General features: G+C 37.6%; 1 protein-coding gene across 3 annotated transcripts in view; it reads left to right on the top strand.

Annotated features, from left to right (window-relative positions):
* Aifm1 (apoptosis inducing factor mitochondria associated 1) overlaps nt 1-13,871 on the top strand; it is a 44,818-nt gene that overhangs the window by 12,292 nt on the left and 18,655 nt on the right. For 2 of the 3 annotated variants that reach the window (XM_085684468.2, XM_048439254.3), the window contains exons 2-6: nt 1,378-1,520; nt 7,370-7,469; nt 8,757-8,881; nt 9,000-9,130; nt 11,344-11,434. In XM_085684468.2, the coding sequence (XP_085540594.1) occupies nt 1,378-1,520; nt 7,370-7,469; nt 8,757-8,881; nt 9,000-9,130; nt 11,344-11,434 (590 nt within the window). Of the gene's footprint in view, nt 1-1,377; nt 1,521-2,697; nt 2,829-7,369; nt 7,470-8,756; nt 8,882-8,999; nt 9,131-11,343; nt 11,435-13,871 lie in introns of all 3 variants that reach the window. The other variant, XM_085684467.2, reaches the window with a different exon arrangement.

Here is a 13,871-nt window from a genome sequence, read left to right as displayed (position 1 = left end):
TGGATTCACTCAACTACTAATCAAAAATTTTTTAATCAAATGTGATGACATATGTCTTGGGAGGCTGAGGCAGATTAGTGAACTCCAGATCAGGCAGGTTACATGGTAAAGCCCTGTTTAAAAACAAAAAACAAAATAAACTAGGCACACCTCTTTAATCCCAGCATTTAAGAGGCAGAGGCAGGTGGACCTGTGTGAATTTAAGGCCAGCCTAGTCTGCAGAACAAGTTCCTGGCAGTCAGGACTACACAGAGAAACTCTGTCTTGAAAAACAACAATAAGGACTGGAGAGATGGCTCAGTAGTTAAGAGCATTGCCTACTCTTCCAAAGGTCCTGAGTTCAATTCCCGGCAACCACTTGGTGGCTCACAATCATCTGTAATGAGGTCTGGTACCCTCTTCTGGCTTGCAAACATACACACAGACAGAATATTGTATACATAATAAATATTTTTTAAAAAAATGAAAAACAACAACAAAAAATTCCTAAGTTAGGCCAAGCCATGGTGGCGTATGCCTTCCTTTAACCCAATCCCTCCAGAGACAGAAGCAGGGGAATCATTGTGAGTTTGAGATCAGCCTGGTCTACAGAGCTAGTTCTAGGACAGACATGACTACACAAAGAAACCCTATCTTGAAAACCAAACTAAATAAATAAATAAATGAAGCTTATAGCATTATCTGTATTGAACATATACAAACTTTCTGTTTTTCATTATTTTCCCTAAATAGTATAGTATAGGAGCTATTTGCATTATATTAACCATTATAAGTATTTTAGACATGATTTGGAGTATATGTGATTATAAACATAGGTTATATGAAAATTCTGTACCATATTCTACAAGGTGCTTAAGAGTATATGAGTTTAAGTTCCCTCTAGGAATTGGGACTCAAACCACCACAGATACTGAGGGATGACTACCTACTAAATAGGTTATCTTGGTGTTTACTTCATTTATGGTGAAGTTGTAAAGATATATGATCTGCTCTTTTTTTTTTTTTACCAATTTTCTGGAAGCTTTGAATGTTCTCATTGGATAACATTTAAATTGTACTTTTGGAGAACTCTAACAGCTATGTTGAGTATGATAATGTCGGTTTAGAAGGATCACAAATTTGATACCAACTTGGGCTACAAAGTGCAACCCTGCCTCAAAAAAAAAGTTCTGTTACCGTAGGTTGTATGTAAATATCTGTATTCATGTGTACAGTTTGATTTTATTTTTCTTGGTCATAGAACAGTGAACATCGTAAAGCCCAATGTATAATTCTTTATTTTTACAGTATATTGATATTTATAATCATAAACATGCATTAACTGTTCTATATTTGTGTGTGTGTGTGTGTGTGTGTTAACAAATTGTGTTCCTTTAGGCAACTTGTTCCAGCGATGGTGTGTTCCTCTAGAACTCCAGATGGCAAGACAAATGGCTAGCTCTGGTTCATCGGGGGGCAAAATCGATAATTCTGTATTAGTCCTTATTGTGGGCTTATCAACAATAGGAGCTGGTGCATATGTAAGTAAAAAAGCAGCTTGCGTAGAGAAGCTGCCATACAGCTCCCATTGATAGTCTCAGTACTACTCTGCTTCAAAACTTTTGCTTTCTCTAATTCTGCTTTCTCCTGTAGGAAAACTTTCAAAAAAGCCTTCTTTAAAATGTCTATGGGAGCTGATTTGGGAATGACTGATATTTACTGATTTATGTTGATTGTTCTTTGCACTTTTCACTTCTCATTCTTTGCTTGAAAACTGCTGTTTCCCAAAGCTTGACTAACCCACGTTACCCTTGTTCTTCTCTTGATTTTGATAAAGTAACCTGTAAGCAAAGTCAATGTTCATTGCAGCTCCTAAGCACAATATTTGATTTTAATGTATTTATCAATTTTTAAAGTCTTTTTTTCTTAGTTTGAGATTGACCATTTACAAAACAGCTTTCAATGAAAATTATTAAGCATTTCCTAAAAGGAAAACTAAATCCCTGGCTCTCAGTCAAAGACTAAATTATAGAAATGGGTCTAGTATCTCCAGTTGTACAATGGAGTTTAGGGGAGTTGAGAAACGGTATTTAATTGGTACATACTGTTAGCATGGTTATATCTCCTTAAAAGAACTGATCATCTTAGCAGGTCACAGAGGATTTATTCTGTGGGTGTTTTTTTTCACTTGGCAGAGTGTACTGTAACTAAGCAGATCCACCTAAAACTCAATCCTGTAAGATTGAATTAAATCGCCTTTAATGACACCTGCTAACATCCTTGATCAAAGAAAGCTGTTTGCTTTACATACTAAGAACAAATGGTTCGATACCATCACAATCTTAGTTCTTTCTCTGCTGATAATAGTAAAATTATTTTTGTTCCTTTGTCACTAGGTTAAGGGGGGCATGAAAATTATTTGAAGTTACCCATATTCTCATACCTTAAGCTGACTCCAAAATGTACAAGAAGAGTAGCCAGCTCTTGCCAGTTGTAACTCAAATCAGAGCAAGAAATAGATAAAAATTTGCCTGATCCTGTACTTTGAGGAAGAGGCCTTCTCCAATCCTGGAGCAACTTTTAACTTTTTTTTCTTTTTCAATTTTTAGCACAATAACAAAAATGCTTCTTTGCATTTGCATTAAATGTTTATTCATTAATACTTAGTGCCTTTTCTATTTCCTTTTGTCTCCTTCCTGGCCTTATGTTTACCTACAGTTGTGCAGTGGCATCTCCTAGGATCCCCTTCTAGATCACTAGCGTCTACAGGTGCTTCTGGGAAAGATGGCAGCAGCCTAGTATACTTCTTAATTGTAGGAGCAACAGTGACTGGGGCAGGAGTTTATTATGTAAGATGCTTATACTAAAATATGTTTGGGGATAGGGTGGGTGAAACCATGGCACTAATAATAACTTGGATCATACAGTAAAATATTCACAGCATGTGCTTCCTATAGACATTTGTTAAAGGGACATTGTCAGTCACTAGAGACTCTTCAAATCTTATTTTTCTAACCTTTGAAGTTATACTAGACCAGTCTAAATTCGTAAATTTAGAGCCAAATCCTTATATCAACCTTTTCTTTGAAACGTTTGTCAAATTTGTGCTTATTTTTACACTGCTAAATTATATTGTGCTTTAGTGCTGCATGTCTAACAAGACAGTCTCAGTAAATATTGAATAACTAAATGAAAGGAACTTGAGCACCACCAACTTCGAATCATTTTAGGTAAAATGTAATTTTTCTGTTTTGTGAAAAGCAATCAACTTAGCTTTTACTATGAAAAGGCATTTTATTGAATGCTTTTGACAAGGTCCTGAAAGCCATACAGATTGGAGTATTTTCCCAAATCACCCACAGTCTCTACTTCAAATTAAATTCATTTGGCAGTGTCCCTTTTGTTACCTCTAATTTGGTGAAATTAGTGGCTGAAGCATTCATGTAGGGTGATTTCTTGAACACCTCTCATTGATGATTCAGATACTACCTTCTAAGCCTTAATTTTTCCATTTCATGTTTTTCAGTTTTTCTCATCACTTCCATTCACTTGTTCAAAAATAATTTTAAAGTCTTTTCATTAGATATGTTTATAATAATTTAAATCTGTTGAACCTCTGATTTGTGTTGCTGGCCATAATTGAATGGCCTGCTCCCACAGAATTGGCCATTCTGATACTCTTGATGCCAAGCCACAAGATGAGTCAGCCACAGTAGCTTTCTCTTGTTCTAGAAATATCTAAGAAGCACAAATTTCTCTAAAGTTACTCAGTTAGATGCTTCATTTCCCTCTGTTTGTCCAACCCTGGTTGTAATAAACGTATTATAATGGCTGAAGGTTAAATGATAAGCTTTTGTCTACTTTTATCAAACTAGTCTGTATACTTTTGTTTAAGGTTTTAAATAGTTGAAAACTTGCTATCAAGCATCTTGAAAGTTTTCTCTGAAATTGGTATTAATCATGAGAAACAACTTAAAATCAGTGTCCAGATTTGGTGAGATTCCTATGGGTGCAAACTGTATATGGTTCAGGGCTGATGAGATGGCTCTGTAGGTAAAGGTGCCGGTCATCAAGCCTGACAACCTGGGTTTGATCCCTGGAATGTACATGAGGGAGAACAAGAAACACAATTCTCTAAAGTTGTCCTCTGACCTCCACATGCACACGGTGGCACTCACATGTGAGCGTACACATACAGACACACAAGCAAATGTAATAAAAAATAATGTAGTGCTTATATTTGTTTCTCAGACTGTCAAAACCAAGTACCACAAAATGACTTTAACTATAGACATTTACTTTCTCAATTCTGAAAGCTGGAAAGTCTAGAATGAATGTCAGACAAGGTTAGGTTTCTGATGGTTTTTTTCATGACGTGCATACAACCAACCATCCACCTTACTGGGTCCTCGAATGGGGGCAGGGCAGTGTTGAAAGTAAATGAGGTAGTGCTGGTGACTCTTCCTCTTTTTGTAAAAGCCCTATTCAACTTGTCACCACTCCTGTCTCTTGATACTGTCACCCTGGCAGTTAGGGCTTCAACATATGAATTGAGGAATTCAGTCCTTAGCAATATCCCTTCCAGCAACTTTCATCATTTGAAGAAATATTTCTAATTTGACTATAATTACTCCTTCAGTAACTCCTATATTAATGGTTTTTTACCTTCCTGGCCCTCTGTGCCCCATTGGCTTTAAAGAAACACTTTCCCATGGTCTACAGTAAGAAATGCAGTTTATCTTGCAACCCATAAAACTACAACTATGTAAAATGCAGTAAGTTTTAACTCGTGTTATTCTTAACTGGCTTGTCCATAAGCTATTAATCTCTTCTTACCCTCTGTTCCCCCTACTAATGCTGATCCTAATCGACAACTGACTCTCAGCCCACTAGTGGGTTATGACCAGTTTGAAAAACATTGACCTTAATGGTAGTAGCATCTGCTGCTTGATACAAGCACAAACTCCTTATTAGCATCCATGTGAGCTTTTTTTTTTTTTGCCAGTGATTTCCTCTAGTATGTCAGGTAGGTACTTTAATCGCAGTCTTTTACTAGTTTCAGTGAACCAGGCCAGAATGGCCTTTAAAATAATTAATGAAGTTTACCATTATTCAAGAGATAGAATGTTGCCTTAGAAAGCGACCTTTCATTTCTAATTTCTTCCTGTTTAGAAAGGTAGCCTCCACTAATATTTTCATAAATTTGTAGTATTTCTTAGCCTTAGAGTGTTTGTCCACTCTAATTGGAAACCTTTGTGAACAAGGAATACAGAAACCCTTTGGGGAATATAATTTGTTATTTAATGTGTATGTAAACTAACTTTCACTTTAGAACATTGAGCTTAAAAGCTGTATATTCACATTTAACCTTAGTTTAGCCCTTTCCCTGCCAAAACTTTCCTGCTCTATTCCTTTTATGTGTAAAAATATCAGGCAGTATAGAATGGCTCAGACCATTTCTGGATTACTCTCAGTATGCGCATAACCCAGTCTCTTTCCCGTTCACTTTGGTTTTACTCACCTCTCAGGGTTTGGGTTTCCCATTTGCAGCATATCATCTAATGAGCCGCTCTGTAAAGTGGTCCTAGAAAGTCTTTTTTTCTTTTAGTTTATTTTTGTATGATAGTAGGGATCAAAACAGGGGCCCTTGTGCTTGCTAGCCAAACATTCCACTACTGAGTATTTTTAGAATATATTTTATACTTTAATTGTCCTTATTTCTACAGTTAATTATTTTGAGATTTCATTTGAGATATGGCCACTTAAATTTTTATCTTGTTGACCACATAGGATACAAAAGAACAAAAATATTGTGATCAGAAGACATCCTTGGGCTGGGACGGTAGTAGAGTGTTGGCACATACAAAGCCCTGGGTTTGGTCTCCAGAAGTATATCCGTCAGACAGACATAGATAGATACATACCATGCCTGGTACCTGTATCCCAGAATGAGAGAGGTGGAGACAGGAGGACCAGAAGTTTATGGTGATCCTAAGCTACATGAGACCCTATCTCAAAAAACGTCATTGTCTATCAGTTTTTGTTCTTGTTTTTGAGACAGGGTTTCTCTGTGCAATAGCTCTGGCTGTCCTGGAACTCGCTCTGTAGACCAGGCTGCCCAGCCTCGAAATTGTAGAGGTCTGCCTGCTTCTGCCTCCTGAGTGCTGGGATTAAGGACATGTGCCACCACCACATGCTTCACTTCTTTTTTTAAAAAAATTAATTTATCTTTGAGACAAGGTCTTACTATATACGGTTGTGGCTGGGCTCACACTCACAGAAATCAGCCTGTCTCTTCTTGCCAAATGCTGGAGTTAAAGGCATGTACTACCATGCACAGCCCATGTTTAAAATTTATGTATGTGTTTCTGAGGTCAAGGTCTCACCCTGTATTCTCACTGGCTCAGAACTCATTATGTAGACCAGGTTGGCCTCAAACTCACATAAATCTGTATGCCTCTTCCACCCAAATCCTGGGATTAAAAGTGTTGTTTCTACAACTGGTAATTTTTTTGGCAGTTACTAATTAGGGCTTAGGAATATAGCTCAGTGACTTGATATGCATAAGGCCATGGCTGGTCTCCAGCATCTAAATATTTTAAAATATAAGTTAAAAATAACTAATAAACCCTAGTTTTGAGTGTTAATAAAGAGTAACAGAAATTCGTCATAATACGAAGATATTGTCCCTCAATTTGAAAGTGTAACAGAAAGAATGTATTTGAAATAAAATAGGTGTTTAATGACAATGATGTTTGAACCTTAATAATTATTTATATGTTGTATTTCTAAGTGAGGCTCCTACCTCCTTTGTTTAGGAAAAGAAAAAGCTATTGCTGGAAAAATAAGTTATGTTTTAAGAATAGGATACACCTAGCCACATATGTCAACCTCTGCAAACTCTGAAACATCTATCAGGAAGGTACAGTCCCCATGTAGATTGATTTTACAACTATCTCCCAGCATAGTCCAAAACCCCTTTCTGTACTTTAGCCATTTTTCTGTACTAACATTACATTCCCTTTTCTTTACTTTCTGAATTCGATATCAAAAGAGTTCCTTACCAAGAGTCACAGAAAATCTAAAACATATATTTTGATCTGTTTTTGAGTATTCTTTTTCTCACCAAATATGTGTACACTGAATAGTTTAATTTTTGAGAAAAGAACTTTGAGCTGGGGGTATAGCTGAGTGGTAGAATGCTTGGTTAGCATGCATGAAGCTCTGGGTTCTATCCCCAGTATTGGAAAAGAAAGCTTTGCCTTAGTGATTTTGACATCGAACTAACCTTAGTGTAGACAAAAGCTTCTCATTTAATTGAAATGATATTAGCTTATGGTCTGAGTTAGCTGTATCATGTAATAAACTTTCTCCGTGTTTGGGTCTATAGGCCTACAAGACTATAAAAGAAGACCAAAAAAGATATAATGAAAGAATGGCAGGGCTAGGACTGACACCAGAAGAGAAACAGAGAAGGGCTGACGCCTCTGGTAAGTATTCCCGTATGTCTCTGCTGTATGATTTGAGACTAAATAAGGGAAAATGATTAAGGAATATGATTTCCTAATATCTTGTTGTAGTGTAACAGTGTGAGATTTTAAGCTTCCAGAAATTACGGTTTTACCCCACAACGGGGAGCGATTTCCTGAAGTATTTGGTTGGCATTTTAGGCTTGAAGTAAAATTATTGTGAGTACCTATCTTTATAGGCTTTTTAAAGGGCAGGCTTGATAAGAAATTCAGGAAAAGGTAGGAAAGCCATTTTTCCAACGACTGAGCCTTTTTAGTCATATTAATTCCTTTGAATCTTTGGAGTTTGCGTTGTAGATGTGTTTGTTTTCCTGTAGCACAAAGCTCTAGCCTTCACTTCATTTGAGTCACTTGGATTTTCAAGGAGGAATGTTTTAATCCTTTAATAACCCCTATAGCTCTGGGTAGGCGGTTTGTATTGCTTTCTTCAATAATGCCATCTTCTTCATGAACATTGTCTAATAATCTCCAATTGACCTCCTAGGTGTTTCCCTTTTATTGCTAACAAAAGGTGCAACTGAACTTGATATTTTCCTGGTGACTCATAGAAAAATAATAAGAATGGCAGAGGTCTTTTAATATATGCTTTCTAATATATTTGAAAAATAACTAGCCAGGTGTGATGGTATATAGCTGTAATCCCAGCATATGAGAAGCTGAGGCCAGTCAGGGATACAGAGTGAGACCTATCTTAAAAAGGGGCAAAGGAAAAGACTAAGATTTAAGGTCAACCCTGGATCCAGTATAGAAGTAATGAATGAAAGACACCAATAAACTCATTCACCCCATTTAAAAATTTTCCCCACAGGTAAAATGAAAGATATACCCCCCCCAACAGAATGTTCGGAGGATTGTTTGGTGCTTTGGTCACCCCCCCTTTTTTTTTTTAGTTCTGACTCTCAAACCCAATATCTTGGACATGATAGGCAAGCTTTCTGCCACTGAGCCACATTCTAAACCTAGTAAATTTAAGATTTATATAGGTGTGCTGGTTTTATTTTATGTAAAGGATTAAGACAAGTACAAGTGACTTTTTGAAATAGTGGCCAGGAGTCATCAGAGCCTTTAAGAAGACTGACCCAGGCAGTGGTATCGTACCGCTTTAATCCCAGCACTGGGGAGGCAGAGGCCCTGTGAGTTCAAGGCCAGCATGGTGTACAGAGCTAGTGCCAGGACAGGTTCCAAAGCTACACAGAAACCTTGTCTCGAAAACAAACAAAAAGACTGACCCTGTATGTTCTGTTACAGCTGCAGAGGGAGGGTCAGCTCCTCAAGTCAAAGTACCAAGTCATGTTCCTTTCCTGCTGATTGGTGGAGGTACTGCTGCTTTTGCTGCAGCCCGATCCATCCGGGCTCGGGATCCTGGGGCCAGGGTAAGGTGCATGCTATTTTGCGTGGTGTAGAAGGTATAGAGTGCAAATTTAGCCAATGTAAATGCTTTGACATTTGCCTCTTAAATTAGTACTGACAAGTATTATTTTGTGTCTAAAGGTCCTGATTGTATCTGAAGACCCTGAGCTGCCATACATGCGACCTCCTCTTTCGAAAGAATTGTGGTTTTCAGATGATCCAAATGTCACAAAGACACTGCAATTCAGACAGTGGAATGGAAAAGAGAGAAGGTATGTTTGCTTATGTAAAATAGGCCTGACTGAGTATGAGGAACAGGTTAAGATTTTGTCACTGATAATGTGTAATACATGGGAAGGCTGTACATGGAAGTCTGCTATTGTACATACTTGGTCAGGCTCAGAGGCAACAAAGAACATTTTAGTTTCTGTTCCCCAAATTACCAACAATCAGCAGTTTAATGCTAGACTGTGAAATATTAGGGCTCCTATTTCTAGGACTTTTAGTGTAGATTTCTTTGCTAGAGATTAGCTTAGCCAGTGTTGTCATTTCTTTATAAATACCTAGGCAAATCATATAAAAGCAAATGAAACTGATTTGTGGCGCTCTTACTTAATTTTGGGTGTGTATGTGTTCACAAGCATACATATCTGCATATATGTGGAGGTCAGAGGTCAGCCTTGGGTGTCATTCATCAGCCGTCAACTACTTTGGTTTTTTGTTTTTTTTTTATTTTTTATTTATTTATTTTTTTAAGACAAGGTCTCTCACTGTTGTGGGACGCAACTAAATAGGCTAAATAGGCTGAATAACCAGTGAGTCACAAGGTTTTCCTCTCTTTGCTTCCTCAGTGTTGGAATTCCAGGTGCATGCCAACTTGCCTGGCTTTTTTATGTGGGTTCTGGGGTTTAAACTTGGATCCTTATGCCTCTGTAATCACTTAACTGAACTGTCTCCTGTCTCCCCAGGCCATTGTTTGACATTAACCCACATTCACAATTGCAGGGCTAGAGTAGGAAGGCTATAATGAAGAGCCTCATTATCAGAATGCATGCACAAAAAACTCTTGGAGCTAGCTGGGCATGATAGTACATGCTTGAAACCCTAGCATTTGAGAAGATGGGACAAAACAGTCAGGAGTTCAAGACTAGCCTGAGTAACAGCCTCTGTCTCAAAAATGCAAACAAACATAAACAAACTCCAAGTATTAGAGCTATAGGTCCAGCTTTTTTCTTCTATAGAATTCCTTAGGTCTCTCAATTCTAGTACTGTTCTTGGGGCTCTAGTGTATTTCTTACAAGTGATTCTTTTCACGGTGAACTAAAATTTACAGACCTGGACTGAAGAGATGGCTTAGCATTTTAGAGCACTTTTTGCTTTTGCAGAGGACCCATGTTCAGTTTCCAGCAATCACACAGTGATTTTACAGCCATCTGTAACTCCAATTGTAGGGAATCTGACACCCTCTTCTGACCTTTGCGAGCACAGACATGCATGCAGGCAAAACATCCACACACATAAAATAAATAAATCTTAACAAATGTAAATGCCAGAATGTGTTTGCCTCTCATTTTTACTATCATGTTCCATTTGTAAGCAGAATGCATACTTTCAATTAAATTTTCTCTACTTACAATTTTTTATATAATTATTTACTTAGTGTTTTTTTTTAAATTTGGATTCTCACTTTGTTGGCCTGACTGAACCCAAACTACTAGATTCAAGTAATATTCTTGGTTTATCTTCCTGAGTAATTGAGATTCTAGCTTAATCGTTTAAGGCAGAATCATCTAGGAGCAAGACCTTGCTCCATTGGTGAGCAGCACCATTCTGAAAAATTATGTGAATACCAGTTCCTTGAGTGCTTTTGTTCTTAATTTGAAATGATTCTACACCTAAAACTTAGTTTCTCGGCCTCTATACCATTGGTTGATATTTGAGACAAAGTAATTCTTTTTTTTTAATTGATATTTATTGAGCTGTACATTTTTCTCTGCTTCCCTCCCTGCCTCTCCTTTCCCTCTTCAATCCTTCAGTCCCATGCTCCCAATTTACTCAGGAAATCTTGTCTTTTTATACTTTCTACTTCCCATGTAGATTAGATCTATGTAAGTCTCTCTTAGTGTCCGCATTGGAGACAACGTAATTCTTATTGAAGGTAAGGGCTGTGCTATATAGCATAGGCTGTTCAGCGGTATCTTGATTCTAGCTACCAGATACAATAACATCCCCTTGTAAGTTGTTGTAACCCAGAATGTCTCCAGATATGGCCAAATGTCCCATGGGGCTAAAGTTGCACCCAGTTGAGAACCACTGATCTTTATTACTTTTCAGTAAATCACCATCAAGATCTAGTGACAAGAGAAACTCTGGAAAATGTACCAAAATTTATTTTTCATGTAATATTCACATCATTTTAGTAAAGCTATAGGGGGAGCCTATAGTAGTTCCAGATGCTTATAGTTTTTTCCTCTTTCCCATACAGCATATATTTCCAGCCACCTTCTTTCTATGTTTCTGCTCAGGACCTACCTCATATTGAGAATGGTGGTGTGGCTGTCCTCACTGGGAAGAAGGTGAGCTAGTAGACTGCTTTCTTTGTCAGGCTCTAGCCTATGTAGTTACCAAACAGAAATTACAATGATGTGCTTTTCCATTACAATCCAGGTTTCCTCTCCCACCGTAGTTCATCAAAGGAAAACCAAACATTATAGGACTAATATTATTTAGTTTGTCTGTCTAAGGAAAGTCTATAGCAAAGTGTAGACCATGAAGTTGACTAAACTTTGCCAGAAAAGTCACATTGTCAGATACTATAATGCTAAAAACTATTACTGCTTTTTTTAAAAAAAATATTTTTATTTAATGTTAGTTGGTTTTGCCTGCATGCATGTCTGAAGCCCTGGAACTGGAGTTATAGACAGGTGTGAGCTGCCATGTGGGTACTAGATATTGAACCCAGGTCCTCTAGAAGAGTAGTCAGTGCTCTTAACCACTCAACCATCTCTCCAGCCCTAAAGATTGATCAATTGATTGATTTACATATTATCTACTTATTTATTTATTATGTATACAATATTCTGCCTGTATGTATGCCTGCAGGCCAGAAGAGGGCACCAGATCTTATTACAGATTGTTGTGAGCCACCATGTGGTTGCTGGAAGTTGAACTCAGGACTTCTGGAAGAGCAACCAGTGCTCATAACCTTCTGAGCCAACTCTCCAGCTCCTATTGTTGCTTTTGTTTATGCTTCTGTATTTGTTCCTCCTTCCTATTGCTTTTTGTTTTGTTTGACCTTTCTTTGGGGTTATTGATGATAAGAAATTAGACTAATTTTCAGTATAATTCAACATGGAAGATACTGTTGGATGTTACCAAAATGGTTGCCTAAATAAGGAGAGCAGTTATTGCACAATGCTTTGAGGTCCTAGGAAAGCTTTGTTGTGTTGTGTTTTGTGTTGTGCTTTATTTCTATTAATGGAGACAGTAGGCTATGTTTGTAAAATAATGGCAGTGTTCCAATAGAGGGGATGGTGTTCTCTTAAGAAACAAAGCTGAAAGTGAAGGGGATCAAGGGCACAAATGGGCAGATTGACCTTTGACCACTTTTTCCATAACAGAGCTGTAGAATGTGGTTAACCTGGTAGTGGCACCTTATGCTAAATGTTCCCAGTGTGGAATACTGGAGCCCTATTCCCGAAGGGAAAACAAAAACAAGCATAATCATATGCTTGTTTGATAAACAAAAAGATAATCATAACACAAAAATGTTACGTGTCCTGGGAGTTAGGAGGAGGAGGAATGTACAGTACAGTAATGAATGCAAAGAAAGCTTCCTGGAGAAGAAATCCGTAGACCTAAAATGTCTGAAATGTTCTTTTTAGATTTATTAATTTATTTTATATGTATATACATGTACCATGTGTGTGCATGATGCCCTCAGAAGTCAGAAAAGGAATGTTGGATCCCCTGGAACTAGAATTATAAATGGCTATGAGCCATCATGTGGGTTCTGGGAACTGAACCCAGGTCCTCTGCAAGAGCAAGCTTGTTTATTTCTTGGTGTGTATATGTGTGTGAGTATGGTATATGTGGATATAGGTAGAATAAGGAGGAGAGTGTCAAGTGTTCTGCCCTATTACTCTGTCTAATATATTCCTTTTGAGCAGGGTCTCTTACTAAACTTGAATCTAGGCTGGTGACCAGCAGGCTACATTTATCCTTCTCTTGTCTCTGGCTTTTTATATGAGTGCTAAGAATTGTAGTTTAGAGATTCTCTGCTCACACATCAAGTGCTCTTACCTACCAAGTCAGCTCCCTAGCCCTAGAGCAGAAGATATTAAAGAATGGAGAGGTGTAGACTACATAAGTGCAAAGAACATTCAGGAGAGCAACATGAGGAAGAACTAACAGCATAAGCAAGTGTCCAGCAGTACAGAAAAACATATTTAGTACAAGGAAAACAAGAAGCTAGCTCCTGATAGAGCAGAAACTTCGAGTTAGGGAACTAAGGATGTAGCTTAGGGGTAGACTACCTGTATAACATGGATAAGGTTCTGGAATTGATCTCTAACTTGGCAAAAGAAATGATAGATTGGAAAATAAATATAAGATTTTTCTTTACTTTTTAATTGTTTTGGTTTGGTTTAAAACAGGGTCTCATTATATAGTCCTTGCTATCCTTGAACTTGCTGTGTAGATCAGGCTGACCTCCAATTTAGAGATCTGCCTCTAGAGTGCTGGGATTAAAGGCGTGTGACACCATGCTTGACAAAGAATTTTTAAAAAATATTCAAGTTAGGAAGAGGCAAAACTAGTAAGTTATTCTAGTGATTGGTTATGGAAGGCTTTTTGGTGTGTAGGAGAGCTTGAATTTTATTTATACTGGGGAGCTGGTGACATTTCTGGACAAAGTGCTGGAAAGGAATTTAGACATATTGGATTTCATAGAAATACGACTAGAGATGGAGGGCCAGAAAGATAGCTCAGCAGTTAAAAACACTAGCTGCTCTC

Source organism: Myodes glareolus, chromosome X (assembly GCF_982192425.1).
Source record: "Myodes glareolus chromosome X, mMyoGla1.1, whole genome shotgun sequence".
Classification (NCBI taxonomy): domain Eukaryota; kingdom Metazoa; phylum Chordata; class Mammalia; order Rodentia; family Cricetidae; genus Myodes; species Myodes glareolus.
This window is presented reverse-complemented; position numbering and strand designations above follow the sequence as displayed.